This window comes from Chenopodium album, chromosome 13, assembly GCF_948465745.1.
Source record: "Chenopodium album chromosome 13, dcCheAlbu1.1, whole genome shotgun sequence".
NCBI classification, from domain to species: Eukaryota; Viridiplantae; Streptophyta; class Magnoliopsida; order Caryophyllales; family Amaranthaceae; genus Chenopodium; species Chenopodium album.
In genome coordinates this window covers 50,468,025-50,487,317 of record NC_137846.1, presented here as the reverse complement: position 1 = coordinate 50,487,317, position 19,293 = coordinate 50,468,025, and the positions used below count along the sequence as shown (strand labels likewise).

The 19,293-nt window shown below is 42.4% G+C and overlaps 2 protein-coding genes and 1 pseudogene across 2 annotated transcripts; all 3 read left to right on the top strand.

Annotated features, from left to right (window-relative positions):
• Nucleotides 1–1,397: 1,397 nt before the first annotated feature.
• On the top strand, nt 1,398–12,488 carry LOC145575660 (aldehyde oxidase 4-like; annotated as a pseudogene).
• A 12-nt stretch (nt 12,489–12,500) lies between these two features.
• Nucleotides 12,501–13,493, top strand: LOC145575659 (uncharacterized). Its single transcript, XM_081633486.1, has one exon. The coding sequence runs from the start codon at nt 12,501–12,503 to the stop codon at nt 13,491–13,493; it is 993 nt and encodes a 330-aa protein (XP_081489612.1).
• A 2,878-nt stretch (nt 13,494–16,371) lies between these two features.
• On the top strand, nt 16,372–16,887 carry LOC145575658 (uncharacterized). The gene has a single exon (XM_081633485.1). It carries the CDS (start codon nt 16,372–16,374, stop codon nt 16,885–16,887), a length of 516 nt encoding a protein of 171 aa, XP_081489611.1.
• Nucleotides 16,888–19,293: the final 2,406 nt, after the last annotated feature.

Genomic DNA, 19,293 nt, shown 5'->3' with positions numbered 1-19,293 from the left:
CGTTCACCACCTTATCGAAATTATCCTCCAACTTGAGCATTTTTCTTTTCCACTCTAGGATTTCTCTTACAAACAGGCTTCTTGACTAACATCCAAGAACCGAAATCCTCTGTTTCCTCTGGCTTATTCGTTTGATCGTGCAAGGGATTCTCATGAATGATCATGTCAAACTCACCAGCTATATGTTCGACAGGGTTACGAAAGCCTTCATATTGAATGCGCCATATTCTTCCTTTCAACCAGAACTTAGATAATAACGGCTTAGATAAATCAATTTCCACACGTAAGCGAGTAAATTGACCCCTTTCTGCTTGTGCTGTGGTTTTGTCCACTCTAAGGACTTTCCCAATTTTTGATCCTATTTTGTTCAGAAAATTTATGTCAAAGTACTCGACTAGTAGATTAGGAAATCGGACTCAGGCTGTGAGCACTTTGATTGGAGCTTCATTAGGAACGAAGTTTGGAATCCATTAACGAATTGTTAAGTAATTCTCATCCAGCAACCAGGGGCCTTGAGTGAGTACATAGTTGTAATCTGCTTAGTTCGTAAACCTAGAGATGTAGTAGTTTCAACCAATGTCAATGAGTGATAATTCACCTCTGATATTCCATTTCTTCTTCAACCTTCTCATGAGGCTCATGTACCCTAATTTTCCACTGAAAAACTTGATAATTAAGGACAGTTTCCATGGTTGCCTAAGTCGCTTCTTCTCTTCCTTAGAAAGTTGAATTACCGGGCAGCGTTCGTCATTCAACACCTCCTCTAGGATAAGCTCATCATCAGAAACATCCTCTTCATCATCACAATCCAAAATCTCCACATGAGTAGATGAATTTCCCATCTGTTGACCTCTAAGCATATCACTAAAGGAGGTATTCACAATTAAAGTTGCAGCATTCGTAGAGGAAGGATTCTTAGGGTTAACCTGGTTACCCCCTCTGGCACCCTTTTCTACATCTGCCATCTCCTCATCAGCATTTGGAGAATTATGTTCATCTTGATTAAAAATAAATTGAGTAATTTTTCTCTTGGTTTCTTGTTAGATCTAGCTAATTGATCAATTTCTCTTAGGTTTCTCTTAGGTTTCAGTAATTCTTCTACTAAATGAGAATTTTCACCTAGGGTTTTCGTGTTTTCCATAGAGAGCTTTTTTTTTTGGTACACTTCTTTGCAGTATTGCTACCATCACTATGCTCATCATAGCATCTCCTTGCTTCATCGAATCAATGTTGCTTGGCATGCTGTAGATGTTGGCTGGTATACTTTAAACTGTGATGGGGCTGCAAAGGGAAGTCCAGGTGCGGTAGGGGGAGGTGGTATAATTTGTGACCATCTAGGACACTTTGTGACAGCGTTCCACGCAAATTTTGGGCACTGTAATGCATTTAGAGCTGAGATGTTGGCACTTACCCGTGGCATTAAGTTAGCTTGTAGCCTACAGATTGATCAGTTGGAGATTCAATTAGATAGTCTTGCGTGTAACCAAATTTTACAGAAGGGTGAAGCAGGAAGGGGTGAATGTGCTCATGAGATTAATTTTTGTCTTAACAAGATCAGAGAAGATAGCTGGAAGATCAAGGTTGCACACATCTACAGGGAAGGTAACCGCACGGCGGATTGGTTAGCCAACCGCGGAGTCATTCATGACACAAAATTTGTTTTTATTCGTTCGGTTCCCGTAGAGCTTAGTAGATTATAGCAGAGGATGCTAGTGGAGTGGCCTTACCATGCCTAGTTCCTCCTTAGTTTTTTGTTTAGTTTGTTTTGTTTTGGTTTGGTGTTTTGTTTGTTTTATTTCGTTTGTTCTTCTTTTTATTGGAATACATTTCCTCATTTGGATAAAAAAATAAATTCTTTGCAGTATATATGGTTGTTCCATTACTAATACTTAAGGCCTTGGAAGTCAAAATGAAGGTTTTCATTCTATACACCAAAGATTTGCAGGATTCCATGTCTCTCGGTGTGGCTATTGTACACCTGGAATGTACGTTTCTCTTTTCTTGGCTCTTGTCCATGATGAGAAGAATGATAGGGAAGAATCCTCACCCGGGTTTTCAAAGCTTAAGGTTATCGAGGTAGAGAAATCCATGGATGGAAACCTATGTAGGTGTACTGGTTACCAGCCTATTACTGATGCTTGCAAAAGCTTTGCAGGAGATGTGGACATTGAGGATATAGGATTCAGCACTTGTTAGTATGGAGAGTATTCTGGATGAATTGTTTTCGTTGATTTAAATTTATGAGTTAATTCGAAATGAAGGACATGCAATAAAATAAGGATAGTCTTGAATTGAACATGGTGCTCAGCTTCAATAAAGCATGTTCTCTCTGTCACTCTTCAATGATAATAAAATATAATGCTATGTTACTCAAACCAGAACGTGTTGTGCTATTTTCTTTTACATTTTGAGTTACTTTTTGCAGGCTAGGCAACATATGTTGATGATAATCCTCCTCTAAAAGACTGTCTTCATGGAGCATTTGTTTATAGCACAAAGCCATTGGCAAGGGTCAACTATGTAAGATACGAGTCTGAATCACATCCAGACGGAGATGTTTTCGTTGTTTCCTACAAAGATATTCCACATGGTGGGAAGGATGTAGGAGCCCAAATAATATCTGTAAAGATTTATTATTTGGGTCTGATGATCTCACAAGATATGCTGGTGAATGTATTGCACTAGTTGTAAGTCGATTTCCCTCAAAGCTTTTTTTAGGTGTCATTTTTCTCACAGCCTTTGGTTATCCTAAATTTGAAATATCAAGGCATACTCAGTTCTGAAATCAATAACGCAGAGGCATGCAGACATTGCAGCTACTAAAGTAGTCGTTGAGTATGACTTGGAAAATATAGAGCCACCAATTCTGACAGTTAAAGAAGCAGTTGAGAGGAGTAGCTTTTTTGACATCCCACCTTTTTTGTGCCCTAAATCAGTGGGTAACTTTGAACAGGGAATGTCTGAAGCTGATCAGAAATTTCTTTGAGATGAGGTACTGCACGTGCATTCTATTTCTACTCTTAACTGTATTTAGGTGAATAAATTTCTGATTCGGTAGTTTAGAGCAATGGTCTATTGACTTCAACATATCTAATTCTTATTACTTGACTCTTGTGGTATCTGTAGGTTAGATTAGACTCCCATCACAGTACTATTTCTATATGGAGACTCAAACTACATGGTGGTTTATAGCTAACTCTGCTCAAGTTCCAAAATTTACACATTATGTGATTGCAAGTTGTCTTGGAGTACCTAAAAACAACACCCGTGTCCTCACAAAGCAGGTTGGAGGCGGTTTTGGAGGAAAGGTAATAAAAGCTATGCCTGTGAGTATTTTGGTCTTAAGATTCCTAATTACATTAAATTTCCTTTCTGTTTCATTTTAGCATTTGTGCTCTAATTCTCCGAATCTATGTTTCAAGTAAGTTTTCTGATACATTTTTTTATGGCCGGTCAGAATATACTAACCTAAACTTGCTCATTGCATGACTGTACATATATATAATATACGACTGAATGAGAAATAGGAAAATTCATAAATATGATGTATTGAATTAGCAGTAGCTGGAGAGAGTGAGATATTATATGCTGAAAATCACTTTAAAGGCTCGGTTGTTATCAATTCAATTGTGAAAGGAAGAAAGCCTGGCCTTTCAATTAAGAAATTATCTTTAGATTAGTTCTAGTTTTCCATCTCTACACCTTTTTATTAAATTAATAACACAATGTTGAACATCTTATAGGTTGCATCAGCTTGTGCATTAGCAGCATACAAGCTTCTATGTCCTGTGAAGATGTATCTCAATCGTAAGACTGATATGATAATGACTGCAGGAAGACATCCTATGAAAATCACTTATAGTGTGGGATTCAAATTAAATGGGAAGATCACAACTTTACATCTTGAGATTTTGTAAGTGTGATTGGGGTGCTTTATCACTTAATATAAAATTCTGGAAGACAAATCATACAAGTAAATTAGCAATGCAAGCTCCTGACAATGAACATTTATTGTTGAAGCCGTGATTAAACTGCTATGAACTCAGCTTACTCCTGCCAATGAAACATTACTCACAAGCACACAAAGTGATATAAGAGGAAAGCTTAAGGATATTTGATTAATAAGGGAAAATGACTACAAGGATTACTACTACTGCTATTACACTAAAGGTAGAGTCTTGGAATTAAGGCTACTGCTACTACTAGTCTAGTGATTACATCAAAATCGGCATACCCTTATAAAACCCTGCTTTTCCCCTTAAATACTCAGTCACCTCATTCTTAGAGTTACCCTAGAATTCATAGCACCCTGTCACACTCTGCTATGTGGTTGTACACCCACAATTCGAGAAAAATTCTCTTTTGTCCTCTACTACTCCTGCTCTTTTGTTGTTTTGTGCTTTTTCCTTGCATAAACTTGAATCGGTTTGGATGGCTTAGCTCGGTCTATTGCAATACTCCCCCCGGGGAAAGTCACCTTGTCCTCAAGTTGGAGGTGAGGAAAACGCTAGTCTAAGGCTTCAAACTTTTCCCAAGTTGCTTCAAATGTAGGAAGCCCTTTCCATCTAACCAGCACCTCGACCCTAGGATCCACCCCATCTCTTTTTTGCCTCACTTCCAAAATCTCTTCAGGTTCCACCATAAGTTCCAAGTCAGCAGTCAGTTGGCTGGGTAAGGTAGGCAGAACTGGGGAGCTTCCTATAGCCTGCTTCAATTGGGAAACATGGAAGACATGATGCACTTTGCTCTCCTTGGGCAGATTCAAATGATAAGCCACTTTACCGATGCGCTTTAATATCTCAAATGGCCCGTAGAAGCGAGCTGCAAGCTTTTCAAAGGGCGTTTGGCCAGAGACCTCTGTCTGTAAGGTTGCAGCTTCAGGAACACCATATCTCCAACTTCAAATTGCACATCTTTTCTCTTATAGTCAGCTGTCTCCTTCATGAGTTGTTGGGCACGGTTCAAATTCATCTTGAGCTCATCTAAAATCAAGTCGCGCTCCCTCAGACCTTCTTCTAGGTTGCCCACGACTGTGGCTTGCCCTTTTACCTTCCACAACCTCAGGGGGTCCCTCCCATATACCACCTTGAAAGGTGTCATCTTCGTGGTTGTATGCGGTGAAGTATTGTATGAAACCTTAGCCCATGGAAACCATTGTGCCCAAGACTTAGGCTAGTTAGTGGTGAAGCAACGAAGGTAGGTCTCCAAACACTTGTTCACCACCACCGTCTGGCCATCCGTTTGGGGATGGTATGAAGTACTACGCTTGAGGAGTGTTCCTTATAGCCTAAACAACTCCTTCTAGAAATTACTCATGAAGACCTTATCTCTGTCGGAGACGATTGAAAGTGGGAAACCATGCAGCCTGACAACCTCTCTTATGAACATCTCAGCCACCTTCAAGGCTGTAAAAAGGTGCTTAAGGCCGATAAAGTGACTATATTTGGACAGACGGACAACCAAAACTAAAATTGAATCCACCTCTTTCGAAGGTGGGAGCCCTTCAATAAAATCCATCGATAACTCTTCCTAAATCGCCTCCGGTACAGGGAGAGGCTGAAGTAACCCTGCTGCCCCTTGTTGTGAGGTTTTACTCCTTTGGCATATCTCACATTGTTGCACATGCTCTCCCAAACGCTTCCTCATTCTCGGCCAAAACCATTCCGAGGCAAGTTTCAAGTAAGTCTTCACCTCTCCCACATATCCCCCTGTTGGAGTGTCGTGGTACTCAGCCAAGAGAGAGCATCGGCCACTTTGTTGGATGGCCCGAGCTTGTATTGTATCTCAAAATCCATGCCCATCAATTTTCTCATCCACTTTTGATACTCGCCTCCTACTTCACGTTGTTGTGTGAGGAACCTCAAGCTTTGTTGATCGGTCCGGATGACAAAGTGTCTCCCTAACAAGTAATGCCGCCACTTCATAACCGACAAGCTAATGGCCATCAACTCCTTCTCATAGATGGATTTGGCCTGAATTCTCACCGCAAGAAGCTTACTAAAATATGCTATAGGCTGCCCTAATTACATCAATACGGCACCAAGTCCATACCCCGAAGCATCCGTCTCCACAACAAACTTCAAATTGAAATCGGGCATCCTCAAAACAGGGGCTGTGGCCGTTTTGAGGGCTGTGAACACATCAGCTGCCTCACTAGACCACTCGAAATTGTCCTTCTTCAATTGTGAAGTGAGAGGTCCCGCAATTTGAGCATAGCGAAACACAAACTTCCGGTAATACCCCGTAAGACCGAGAAAACCTCTCAACTCTCTAAGGCTCTTCGGTTCTTGCCACTCCATAATCGCCTTCACCTTCTCCATATCCATAGCTACTCCCTTCTTGGATATCACATGGCCTAGATAAGACACTTCCTCCTTCCCAAACTCGCACTTCTTCCAATTTGCGTACAACTCGTGTTTCTTCAATAACTCCAACACCACTCTCACATGTTCCTTATGTTCCTCCTCATCTTTGCTGTATACAAGTATGTCATCAAAGAACACCAAAACAAACTTCCTCAAGTACGGTTTGAAAACCTCGTTCATAAGGGGTTGAAATGTTGCCGGATCTTTCGTCAATCTAAAGGGCATCACAAGAAATTCATAGTGGCCTTCGTGTGTACGAAACGTCGTTTTATGAACATCTTCTGGCTTCAATATAATTTGATGGTAACCGGATTTCAAATCTAATTTTGAGAACCATCAACCCCCATGCAATTCATCAAGTAACTCATCAATGACCGGAATTAGAAATTTGTCCGGCACCGTCTCCTTGTTCAAAGCTCTATAATCCACACAAAATCGCCAACTCCCATCCTTCTTTTTCACAAGAATCACCGGGCTAGAAAAAAGGATCGTCAAAGGTCTAATGATGCCGGCTTGTAACATTTCAAGAATTAACTTCTCGATTTCATCTTTCTGAATTTGGGGGTACCGGTACGGCCGGACACTTATGGGGTCACTCCCGGTCTTGAGTACAATGGAGTGCTCGTGGTCTCTGTGAGGAGGAAGACCCACTGGCATTTCAAACACTCCCTGGAAACTTCGCAACAATTCTGCCAGGAATGGGGGTGGTGGCTGCTCGGCTGTCCCTCCTCCATCTTCTCTGTTCAGCTCACTTAACTCAACTAGCAGCCCTTCCTTCTCCTTCACAAAATTTTTGATCATGGCTTTTAAGGTGATCTATGCCTTTTTGAGGGAAGGATCCCCCGTAAGAGTAACTGGCATTCCCCCCATCCGGAACTTCATAACACGAGTCTTCCAATTTGTAGTCACCGCCCCTAATTTCTCCAACCACTATACTCTAAGTATAACGTCGACACTCCCTAGTTCCAAGGGTAAAAACTCCTCCACTACGGCAATTCCACCATCAAGCTGCAATTTCACCCCTTTGCACACCCCACACCCTTTAATCACCTCACCGTTACCTAGAGCTACACTAAATTCCCCTCCCTTCAAAATCGGTATGGCCAGTTCAGCCACCAATTTGGCCGAAATAAAGTTGTGGGTTGCCTCGGGATCCACCATGACAACCATGGGTTTTCCGGCCACTTTCCCCCGTAATTTCATTGTCTTGGGGTTGGAAATTCCGATGACGGAGCAAAGCGACACCTCTACTGCTTCTTCGCTCTCCTCCGCGTCCTCCTCTTGCGGTGGTTCTTCTTCTCCGGCCACCAGGAGTACGCTGAACTCCTTCCTTTTACACCGATGTCCCACATACCCGGCTTCATCACACCGGAAACACAAATTCTTCGCTCGCTTTTCCTGTACCTCGGCATCAGTCAGTCTTCTCGTAAAACTCGAGCTCCTCCCTTGAGATATTCCCGTTGGAGTGGCCTTATTCACAGAAGCGTGAGATTCAGTGGATTGGAGCCAACTCTTAACTAGGTTGGAGTGATTAGGTAGCCCGTATGTTTGTACCAGGCCTGACCCACCACTTCTACTGGATGGAAAGGCTGTTCCTACATGTTAAGCCGGCCCACTTGGTATTCCAGCCTTTAAAAAATTTGGGCTCAACCTCTTGGACTAGTATACCCTGTTTTTCTCCTCTATCCTCCCATCCAATTCCATAGCCCCTTCTAGGTTAAACGGGTTCAACAAACGCAACTCCGTTTTCACCTCACTCTTCAACCCGTTTATAAGTTGACCCAACATCAGAGATTCGGGTACTCCATCCAAAGGGGCTGCCATCTCTATGTATTTCCACCTGTACTCCTCCACCGTTCCCGTTTGCTCCACCGCCAACCATTGCTCGTACAAGGAGTTGGTGTAAGATGGCCGGAAATCGTACAACAACCGCTGCTTCAGGCCAACCCATCCCCCAATCAGACGTCGTTTCTTCTCCCATTGAAGCCACTTAAGAGTCGCACCATCCATGGCCAACACAGAAGCTTCAAGCTTCTCCCCTTCGGTTAGCTGATAGAACTCAAAGAACATCTCAGCCCTTAACACCCAATTATCCGGGTTAGTGCCCTAAAAAAGCAGCATCTTCAGCTTCCTATGTTTCTAGTGGCCGCTGTTGCCGCTGCCGCCACCAGGCCCGTTGCGGTTATCATACGGCTCCTCCTCACCCATTCCTTCGCCTCACCAACCCCGATTGTTTCTCACTAGGGTATTGCGCATCTCATTCTCCCCCTGAGCCTGACTGTTCTCGCCATCAAGGTGGAGAACTGGTTGAAAAATGGGCTGCGGTTGTATGGGTGGCTTGGGTCCCGGGCCTCTAGTCGCCGTCTTCTTCAGTTCCTCGCGAAATTTTTTATTATTCTCCCTCTCAATCAAGGCCAACCTATCGTACTCTATTCGAAATCGATCGATTCTTTCTTCTAGCCGGTGGGTAGTCCGCGCTAGTGTTTCCTCTGACCGCTTCCTCTTTGCCTCCAGCATGCCAGCAACCGCTGCCAGAACCGCCCTTTCAATAGCGGCCTCCTCTATTCCCAGTTTCTCAACAATACTCTCAAGGTGCGCCTCTTGAAGGTCGAACTTCCCCTCCATGTTCTGTAACCTGCCCTCAACTTCTCCAAGTTTCTCATCCGTTACGTTGGCTTGTTGGGATAGTGTCGGGGTCACCATGATCGAGTGCTCTGATACCAATTGCTATGAACTCAGCTCACCTCTGCCAATGAAACAGTATTCACAAGCACACATAGTGATATAAGAGGAAAGCTTAAGGATATTTGATTAATAATGGAGGATGGCTACAAGGATTACTACTACTACTATTACACTAAAGGTGGAGTCTTGGAATTAAGGCTACTACTACTACTAGTCTAGTGATTACATCAAAATCAGCATACCCTTATAAAACCCTACTTTTCCCCTTAAATACTCAGTCACCTCATCCCCAGAGTTACCCTAGAATTCAGAGCACCCTGTCACACTCTGCCATGTGGCTGTACACCCACAATTCAGAGAAAAATTCTCTTTTGTCCTCTACTGCTCCTGCTCTTTTGTTGTTTTGTGCTTTTTCCTTGCATAAACTTGAATCGGTTTGGATGGTTTAGCTCGATCTATTGCATAAACATTTAGCTTCTACCCTTTCGATAGATGTTGATGTTGTTAAAGACCAAAACTTCCACACCTTCGATGGTTTAACTTTGTTCTGTTAGGCTGCTGGTGGAGAGCCAGGTGAATATACTTTACCCTCAAATTGGGATAATAAGATAGCTTCATCTCCATGGTTTAACCATAGAAAAGAGATGGTAAAGCAGTTTAACAAGACTAATATTTGGCATAAAAAGGGAATTTCTAGGTTACCCGTTATTGAGACCAACCCCTGGTAAAGTCAGCATACTCCGAGATGGCCGGATGGGTCAATTGCTGTAGAAGTAGGAAGGATCGAGCTTGGTCAAGGTGTATGGAACAAAGTAAAATAGATGACAGCGTTTGGTCTGAGTATGATCAAGTGTACGGGAGGTGATGATATTTTGGATAAGGTACGAGTAATACAAGCAGCACGGTACAAGGAGGGTTTACTGCAGGAAGTACTGCTTTTGAGTCTAGCTGTGAAGCTGTAAGAACCTACTGCAATACTTTGGTTGAAAGATTAAACCCTCTCAAGGAGAGTCTACAGAAAAAATGGGCTCTATTAAACTGGGAGACACTTATTTTCCAGGTAAGTACTTGTTCACAATCCGATCCCCAATAACATCCTCAGACGCACAAAATACTTTTTTTATTTTGGATGACTATTAGGGATTTTCATTACTTTAAGGCCATTTGATTTTCCATCAAAGCGTGTTATTCTCTCTGCTTGTTACTTTGTTGTATATTGTCAGAGCAAAATATAATTGAAATTTCATTGATGAACTGCAATCATTATTACTTAACTAATTACTAAGGTGTAAGTAAGTATTTCACACTATCAGATATTGAGAAACATGGAATCATCAACCAAGCATAAAATGTGAAGTTTTATATATCTGATGTAGAAAATGTTGAATACAACCTCACAATGTTTTAATTGCACACAAGCTTATAAGCAGTGAATTTGTCAAAAATTGCCTCGTTTAAGTCTCCTCTATATTGAAAGCATTTTTTTGTATTAATTGAGTAATTGTTATACAATGGCCCTTCTCAAGTAAGCACCATGATATTTAAAAAGAAGAGATAAGAAAATAAGTCAAGAAATACCTGATCCTTTTTCTGAGGACTATCTCCTCATGGGAGAAACTACTATTTTTACGGTCAGACATCATATATGATTGTGGAAAGAGCTTAAATCCTGCTGTTGATTTGGGACAGGTTGATTTTATTAGCATCCTTGCAGTATTACATACTTCATATGATATATTGCTTAAAACAAAATAAAAAAATACTTAAGATACATTTTAAGTCATGTGTAACATTTAGCCTTTCCTTCATTTTACAGTTTTGCTTAAATAAAATGCTTATGAGCTTATTTATTCTAAAACATACTTTCTTAAGGTGAGAAGAATAAACCTTATCCTTACATATTGATACCTTTTTTTTTTCTTTTCCCGGGGTGACTACTATTATATTTTGGATTGGTTGTGATCTTACTCAACTCCCCTTCTCTTGTTGATAGGTAAAGCATCCAATTTGTGGTGATTTTAATAGATAGAAGGTGTATGCGGAGATATGGAGAATGGGCTGACAGAGCATAAAAGGCCGACATCTTATCCGGGTACGGATCCACAGCAACTACCGAACATATCGGCATCCACACATAAGGCAGATATGTCGGCTTATCAGTGATCGGCATGTGGCAACAACACTTTGACACATGGCACAAGGTACTTTGCATGCCATGCAGCCACCTGTCATCTGGAAAGGTTATAAATAGTCAAAGTTAATCCCATAATCAAGGTAGCATTTATTACTCTCTCTCTTACTTTCTCTCTCTTCTTATCTTCTTAAACACTTTCTGACTTTGTCATCGGAGTGGTTACCCCCGGATCCACCCCGGGGTTAGCTAATCTGTGCTCCTTGTGTAAGTTCTCGTCTGGACAATAAGAGCTTAACGAGTTTCAGGCTCGGGCTTTGGATCTCGGAATTGGGTTGTCGGATCCTGGCAGGAACAATTTGGCGCTAGAAGGAGGGGAGCTAAGTAATTGCTTCTATCGCCCAAGAACCTCACATTCTCTAAAAAAAAAGGCTGAAAATCAAAACACTCCAGTAACCGGTGAAGTTGTAAATCAAAGGATAACGGTATGGTCTGGGGTACCGGAATCGGAAGTTGTGATTGAGGATGAGACCCATACTCTGGAGGGTAATCGGTTTAACATGCCGTTAACCCCAGAAGGACAGACAGGCGGGGTCCCTAACCCTATGACTGAATTCACCCCGGAGGATCTGGAGATGGCAGCAAGGGTGATGAGCGCAATGAGTAAGAAAAGGAAAGAAGCTGAGGCAGCCCAAGACGGAGGAGGGGTGCCGATTGCAAATCTTGGCAACCAGTTCAACCAAGCTGTTAGTTCGCAGAGACGCCGGTAGGAGGAATCGCCGGTAAGAACACAAGTAACTCCATGGGAGTCTGAGATTCAGTCCTTAAGTCATGTTGCCAGTACAAGAGTTCATTGGTAGGAAGGTTCGCAGATTGTAGGGCAGGATATGGTGCGGACAGTGGTCCAGTTAAGGGCATCACCGTTTGCGCAGAGTATCTTGGATCAGCCTATGGAGAAGATCAAAATGCCGACATGTCGATATGATAGAAGGGGAGATCCTAGTAGATACATAACCTCATACGAGGGGCATATGATCCTGTACACCAACTCGGATGTCATTTGGTGCAAGGTTTTTCCTACCACTCTGACTGGGGCTGCGGCAGATTGGTTTAATAATCTAGGGAATGGAACGGTTGATAGCTTTGAGAAGCTAACCGAGATGTTCGTAGGGCAGTATATCAACAATAGTGTACGACAGAGAACTTCGGAAGAGCTAATGGCAATCGGGCAGAAAGCAGATGAATCTCTGAGGGACTACATCAGGAGGTTTAACAATGAGGCAAATACAATCCCAAAATTACAGTAAGAGATAGCGGTTATGGCATTGATGAATGGCCTAAATGACTCAAAGTTTAAGAGGTACTTGACCAGAAAGAATTTTCCGACACTGGCTGCAGCTTTTAACAAAGCTCATGACTACATAAAGAGTGAAGAGTTGATGAAAACAAGCAGTCGAGTTGGTTTAGCCGATAGGGCTCAGCCTATATCGGAAGGGGGATCTTTAGGAGGTGGAAGGCCGAGGAATCCGGCCCCAATGAGGGGAGGAGGAAGTCGGCAGGAGGCTAGAAGTGCCAAGGCACCAATACAGTACAGTTCATACACCCCGCTGAACACGCCAAGGGCTGTAATATTTTCTGTTAATCAGAATCGAAAAGGATGGGTGAGACCCATACCTATGAGGGCAAAAGGAAGGGATGCTAAGAAGTATTGTATGTTCCACCGAGATGTTGGGCACGATATTGAAGAGTGCACACAGCTGAAGGATAATATTGAAGAGTTGATAAGAAAGGGTCATTTGGCTCAATACCGACTGCATCCGGGGGGAAGTCAGCCACCACCGTATCGGCAGCTGGAGCGTCAACAAATAGAAGGAAGGCCAGAAAGGAAAGGGCGGGTAAATCGGGAAGGGGATGGTGGGCAGCCACCCTTGTCAATTGGAAAGAAAGTTTATGTGATAACTGGTGGACCAGTGCACGGAGGGACGATAAGTGGGGCACGAAAGCATCTGTCAAAACACCGACATATAGTGAATGCCCTAGATGTTGATAATCACCCCTGGCCGGCTGAAATACCCGATGTGGTGTTCACAAAGGAAGATGCGAGGGGAATAGTTTTCCCGCATGATGACCCCTTGGTGCTGATAACAACAATAAATGGGGCTGATGTTAAAAGAGTCCCGGTGGATGGGGGTAGCTCAGCTAATGTCTTGTTTATGCAAGCGTTTAATGAACTGATGATAGGAAGGCAGTATTTAACGTCGGTATCTTATCCTGTGATGGGGTTTAACGGTTTAACAGTGAGGCCAAAGTGAAGTATAGTTCTTCTGGTTAGATTTGGAGATGGAGTGGCCGTAAGAGTTGTCATGGCCGTATTTCTAGTGGTGGATGTGTCGTCAGCGTATATTGGTATCATTGGAAGACCAATAATTCATGACATACATGCAGTGGTATCAACCTACCATTTGACCATTGCCTATGTGTCAAATTCGGGAAAAGTAGAAAAGGTGCATGGTGGGCAGGTGATGGCGAAGTCATGTTATGTGACGGCTCTGAAAAATCCAGTACAGAAGGGCCAGATACTAAGCAATCCAAAAAGGGAAAGAGAACATACGGGTGCAAGACTTGTCTATGGAGAATTTTGATGTAAGGCCGGAAACTGCACCAAGGCCTTCACCAGGAGGAGAAATGGTGCAGGTCGAACTTCAACCAGGTGATCCGAGTCGGACAGTAAAGGTTGGGGCCGACATGGATGTCGACATGAGATGTCACCTGATCAGCCTGTTGCAAGAAAATGCAAATGTGTTTTCTTTCTCGGCAGATGAGATGCCTGGAATACATCCCAAGGTGATGGAGCATAAGCTAAATGTAGATCGGAATTTCAGACCGATAAGGCAAAAGAAGCGCAATTTCTCAACAGAGAAAATTAAGGCAATATAAGCAGAAGTTAATAAGCTCTTAACAACGGGGTTCATAGAGCCGTGTACTTACCCGGAATGGTTGGCTAATGTAGTTATGGTGAGAAAGCCGACTGGAAATTGGCGAATGTGTGTGGATTTCACGGATCTTAACAAGGCCTGCCTAAAGGATTGTTACCCGTTGCCTCGGATAGACAGATTGGTGGATTCAACCTCCGGCCACGAAATGCTTAGTTTCTTGGATGCGTTTTCAGGATATCATCAGGTCAGCCTTCATGAATCTAACAGGCCCAAAACGACATTTATAACAGATGCTGGAGTATATTGCTACAAGGCTATGCCATTTGGGCTAAAGAACGCTGGGGCAACTTATCAGAAATTGGTTGATAAGATCTTTGAAAAGCAGAAGGGGCACAATGTAGAAGTATATGTAGATGATACCATAGTGAAGAGTAAGCTGAAAAAGCATCACATAACTGACTTAAAGGAAACCTTTGCCACTTTGCAGCAGTATTAGATGAAGTTGAATCCCGAAAAGTGTGTCTTTGGGGTCAGATCGGGGAAGTTTTTGGGCTTTATGGTGAATGAATGAGGTATCAATGCAAATCCTGATAAGGTGAATGCAATACTTGAAATGAAATAGCCGAAAACAATTCGAGATATACAGAGGCTTACGGGCAGGATGGCAGGGTTGACTCGCTTCATTAGTAAATCAGCTGATAAAGCACTTTCGTTCTTTGTAGTTTTGCGGCAAAATAAAACTTTCGAATGGGGAAAGGATTAAGCGGATGCTTTGGAGGTTGTGAAGAATCATTTGAGATCTCTTCTGACAGTGGCCAAGCCAGAACAAGGAGAACAGTTGCAACTGTACATCTCGGCGTCGCCAAAGACTGTCGCTGCAGTATTGCCGGTTGAGAGGAAAAAGCAACAAATGCCGATTTATTTTGTCAGCCATGTGATAGAAAAGATGGTGCTAGCTGCAGTAATTGCTGCCAGAAAGCCCAGGGTATCGATTAAGGCAAAGGCCTTGTTAGATTTCATTGTGAAAACTTCGTATAATGATAAGGAAGAGGAATTGGGGACATGGCAGGTGTTAGTGGACGGGTCGGAAACGTCAACTGGATCTGGGGCAGGCATTGTGATAACAGCCCCAGATGGCGGAACTTTTGAGTATGCCTTGAAGTTTAAATTCAAAGCTACTAATAATGAAGCCGAATATGAAGCGGCGATAGCTGGTATCCAGTTGTCAATAGCGGCGGACGCTAAACGGTTGGTCCTCAAAACTGATTCACAGTTGGTATCTAGTCAATTCAGTGGAGAGTATGAGGCACGAGAATCAACGATGATAAAATATTTAGAAAAAATAAACCAGTTAACGACCCAGTTGCAACATTTCAAAGTTCAATTAGTGCCGAGAGCACAAAATACGTAAGCTGACGCTTTGGCAAGGTTAGCCAGCTCGAGCTTTAATGATCTAGAGAGGACTGTCATGGTGGAGGTTTTGAAGCACAGAATTATAGATGAGGCCTCGGAGCAGATTCTCTGCGTTGATACCAGCAGTCAGTGGTACGACAAGATTCTGGCATATCTCCTAACGGGGGCATTACCGGTTGATAAGGGGGAATCCCGAAAGCTATGGAAAGACAGTGTCTGGTTTATCATGTATCAGGGGCAGTTATATAAAAGAGCGTTTTCGTTACCATTGCAGAGATGTTTAACTGACCACGAATCCGCAAGACTTATCGAAGAAATACATGAGGGAACTTGTGGGAATCATCTTGGCGCACGAGCTCTATCAATAGAAGCAATGAGAAGAGGATATTATTGGCCGACAATGAATAAAGATGCTTCTCGGTATGTAAAGAAGTGTGTGAAATGTCAAAAGTTTGCGCCTGCACTGAACCGGCCGTCGACTGACTTGATGCCGATACTTAATCCAGCTCCTTTTGCACAATGGGGAATGGATATAGTAGGGTCGTTTCCGTTAGCAACAGGAGGAAGGAAATTTCTCCTGGTTGGTATAGATTACTTTACCAAATGGATAGAATTTGAGCCAGTAGCGAAGATATCAATGTCGGAAGTGAAGAAGTTCGTTTGGAAAAATATCTTCACGAGGTTTGGATTGCTAATGGCAATGGTTTTCGACCATGGATCTCAATTCTACTGTAAGCCGGTTAAGGATCTCTGAGCATTGTACAAGGTTAAATTTGCATATGCTGCGGTTTGTCATCCGCAATCCAATGGCCAGGTAGAAGCGGCAAATAAGCAAGTAAGAATGGCGATAAAGAAGAAGATAGAAGACGCAAAATGCTTGTGGGCCGAATTGATACCTGAAATATTATGGGCAAACAGAACAATAGTCAGAGAAGCCACAGGCGAATCACCCTTCAACTTGGTCTTTGGGACAGAAGCAGTGATACCAGCAGAGGTGGGATTGCCGACATTCAGGATTCAGCATTACTGTGAAGAGCAAAATGACTTGTTACTGAGACAACAGCTAGATTTTCTACCAAAATTGCCGGAGAAAGCGGCAGTTAGATCGACCGCCTACAAAGACAGAATGTCAAGGGCATATAACAAAAGGGTAAACCAGCGGCCTCTGAATACGGGGGATTTGGTGCTACGCAGAATGGCGGCAACCGAAAAAGGAAATGAAGATGGAAAGTTGACAGCAAATTGGGAAGGACCATACCGGATTAGAGATATGGTAATGCAGGGGTCATTCTACTTGGAAACAATAGACGGAAAACCGTTAAAGAATGTCTGGAACACCGCAGTGCTTAAAAAGTAATGTACTATATTTTTGTAAAGTAATGTAATATATTTTTGTATTATGATTAAAAAAGTAATGTAATATATTTTTGTAAAGTATATAACTGAATTGATGTCCAAGCGATATTAGTTATAAATAAGAGGAAAGTTATCTAACATTGTGTATGGCACAGGCATCCTCCACTTAACAAATCATCGTTAAGTGGGATGGACAGCTTAAAATCGCTCCGTGAAGATAATGTAAATATAACATGATCAGTTATATTCATTAACTCACGAGGTTGCTGGTTCAAAATATAATACCGGCCAAATCAATTCATAGTATATGTCGGCATGAGGCATAGCTTTGTTTATGATCGCCGAGAAGGGTACTTAACTGACTATGAAAATAGTGCAGTAAGTGACCAGCGTTATACTCTGAAACAGCAACTACATGAGTAGTAGAATACATAACGGAAAAAGAGAAAGGGGGAAATAAAGTGCACGTATCTGTATCGCAGATACTTGCACTACGGGGGAAACAGATAGCAGTGCTTAAAAATACATGTTGCTCGCCTAATAATAAAACCAATACGTGTTGGTTATTCATGATTGCTAATAACAAAGACGATAACTTGACTGCTAAATAGTTGTTAGCTGTTGATAGTGGTTATATACATAACCGGCATAGTAGCATTCTGATAGATAGCAAATCCAAACAATGAATCCGATGTAGTAAATTTTCAGTGATTGTTTGTCAAAGACGTTGTCAAATGGCAAATTAATATACGGAAATAGTTGTAAATATAAATAGCAAATATAAGATAAGTGTATAGCAACAAGAATGATAATCGACAGACATCACCACAAAAAGGGGTATATGCCGCTAGAACAACATTGTCAAAAAACAACAGAACACATCCAAAAAAAATATTAAATGTTTCAAAGTTTAAGATCATGGCCGATAAGGCCCTATCACACAAGATTCACACGATGATGTCGGTGATGACTGCCCGCCCCTTCAAGCTTGTGGATTTTCAGGTTCAGGAGAGTTTAGAATACTAGGGTTTGAGGGGCCATCATCAGCAGCTGGCACAATGTTGAGAAGATTTTCCTTGGAAAATTCCTGCTGTTCAAAACCGGAAGGAATCTTGTGAGCTCCCTCGTTGAAGGCATTCTCAACTTTAGCCCAATCGTCCTTCTTCCAACCGGCAACTTGAGCAATACACCTCTAGGCAGCAGTCCACCCTCCATCAAAGCGGTCTTGGAGCTTGGTGGCGAATTCCGCAGAGGTCAGGTAACGGCTTACAGCTCTTTGCCGAATGCCAGGCTTGTCGGCATCCATTTTCTTGACCTTGTCCTCCAAGCTTTAGATGAAAACCTTGGCATCAGAAAGTTCCTTCTCTAGAGAAGGAATGCGCGAGTGCGTGATGAAATCGAACTCGACTCCATGGTTTGGTGGATTCACAAACATTACACGTACCCAAATCTGAACTTTGCACATGATAGTGGAATATTCCATTGGGCAGGTGAAGCAGGAACCCCCAGAGGGTTATTTCCATATGTAGAACACATATGGGTTCAGAAAAGTGAGAAAAAGACTCAATCAATAAGCAAAATCGAGCCAACAATGCTAGAAATGGTCAAAGCAAGAAGGCAGACCCCTGGCTCGGTATTGGAAGAACTTGGCGCCAGACTACAGGGACTGTCGCCGCAAAAAAGCTCCTGTCGCCAAGCGACAGAACTGTCGCCAGGCGATAGAAACTTTTTACGGGCGACAAGCCCTGTTTTCTAGACGCTAGTTCCTACATGCCTTGGCAAGTTTCTGTGTTCTTCGAATTTTCCAGATTTCGCATCATTTTTTCGATTCTAGTCATGAAAGATATTTCTCAAATTTCCTACGTGTAAAATTCCTATCGATTGACTCATGGGGTGCTCCCATGAGGACCTTTTAATGCATATGACAATAATGTTAATCAAATCACGCACATGAAATACTTAGAATTTTTCGAGTCTCATCCGCTCATTCTAAATAATTGCCAAAATTAAATAAATTTCAGGAATATAAATAGAAATCCTCCCCAGTGGAGTCGCCAAAAACTGTAGGGAATATTTCAAGCATTACGATAACCCCAAACTTGAACCCCACTGTGATCATACACTAAAGTACGGTGGCGTTCCAAAGGGAAAGAAAAAGAGCAAAAAGAGTCGCCAACAAGTTTTAGGAACTTGTAAACCCAAAAGACAATCCAAAAGGACCATCAATTACTCCATAAGGTCTTGAACCAAATAGGGTCCGGGGATGAGGGTACGAATCCAATCTACAAAAGAAAGGACCCGCCCTATAAAATAGGCCTCTACTTTGTTCTGCTCGTATTCATGTGCGTTTTTCGAATAACATACAAACATTATATTAAACCTACCCTGTTTAATCTATGTTGGTTGA

What these genes read in the sequence shown, in the direction of transcription:
- LOC145575659 (XM_081633486.1), top strand. Translation starts at nt 12,501, where the DNA reads ATGGCATTGATGAATGGCCTAAATGACTCAAAGTTTAAGAGGTACTTG.
- LOC145575658 (XM_081633485.1), top strand. Translation starts at nt 16,372, where the DNA reads ATGGCGATAAAGAAGAAGATAGAAGACGCAAAATGCTTGTGGGCCGAA.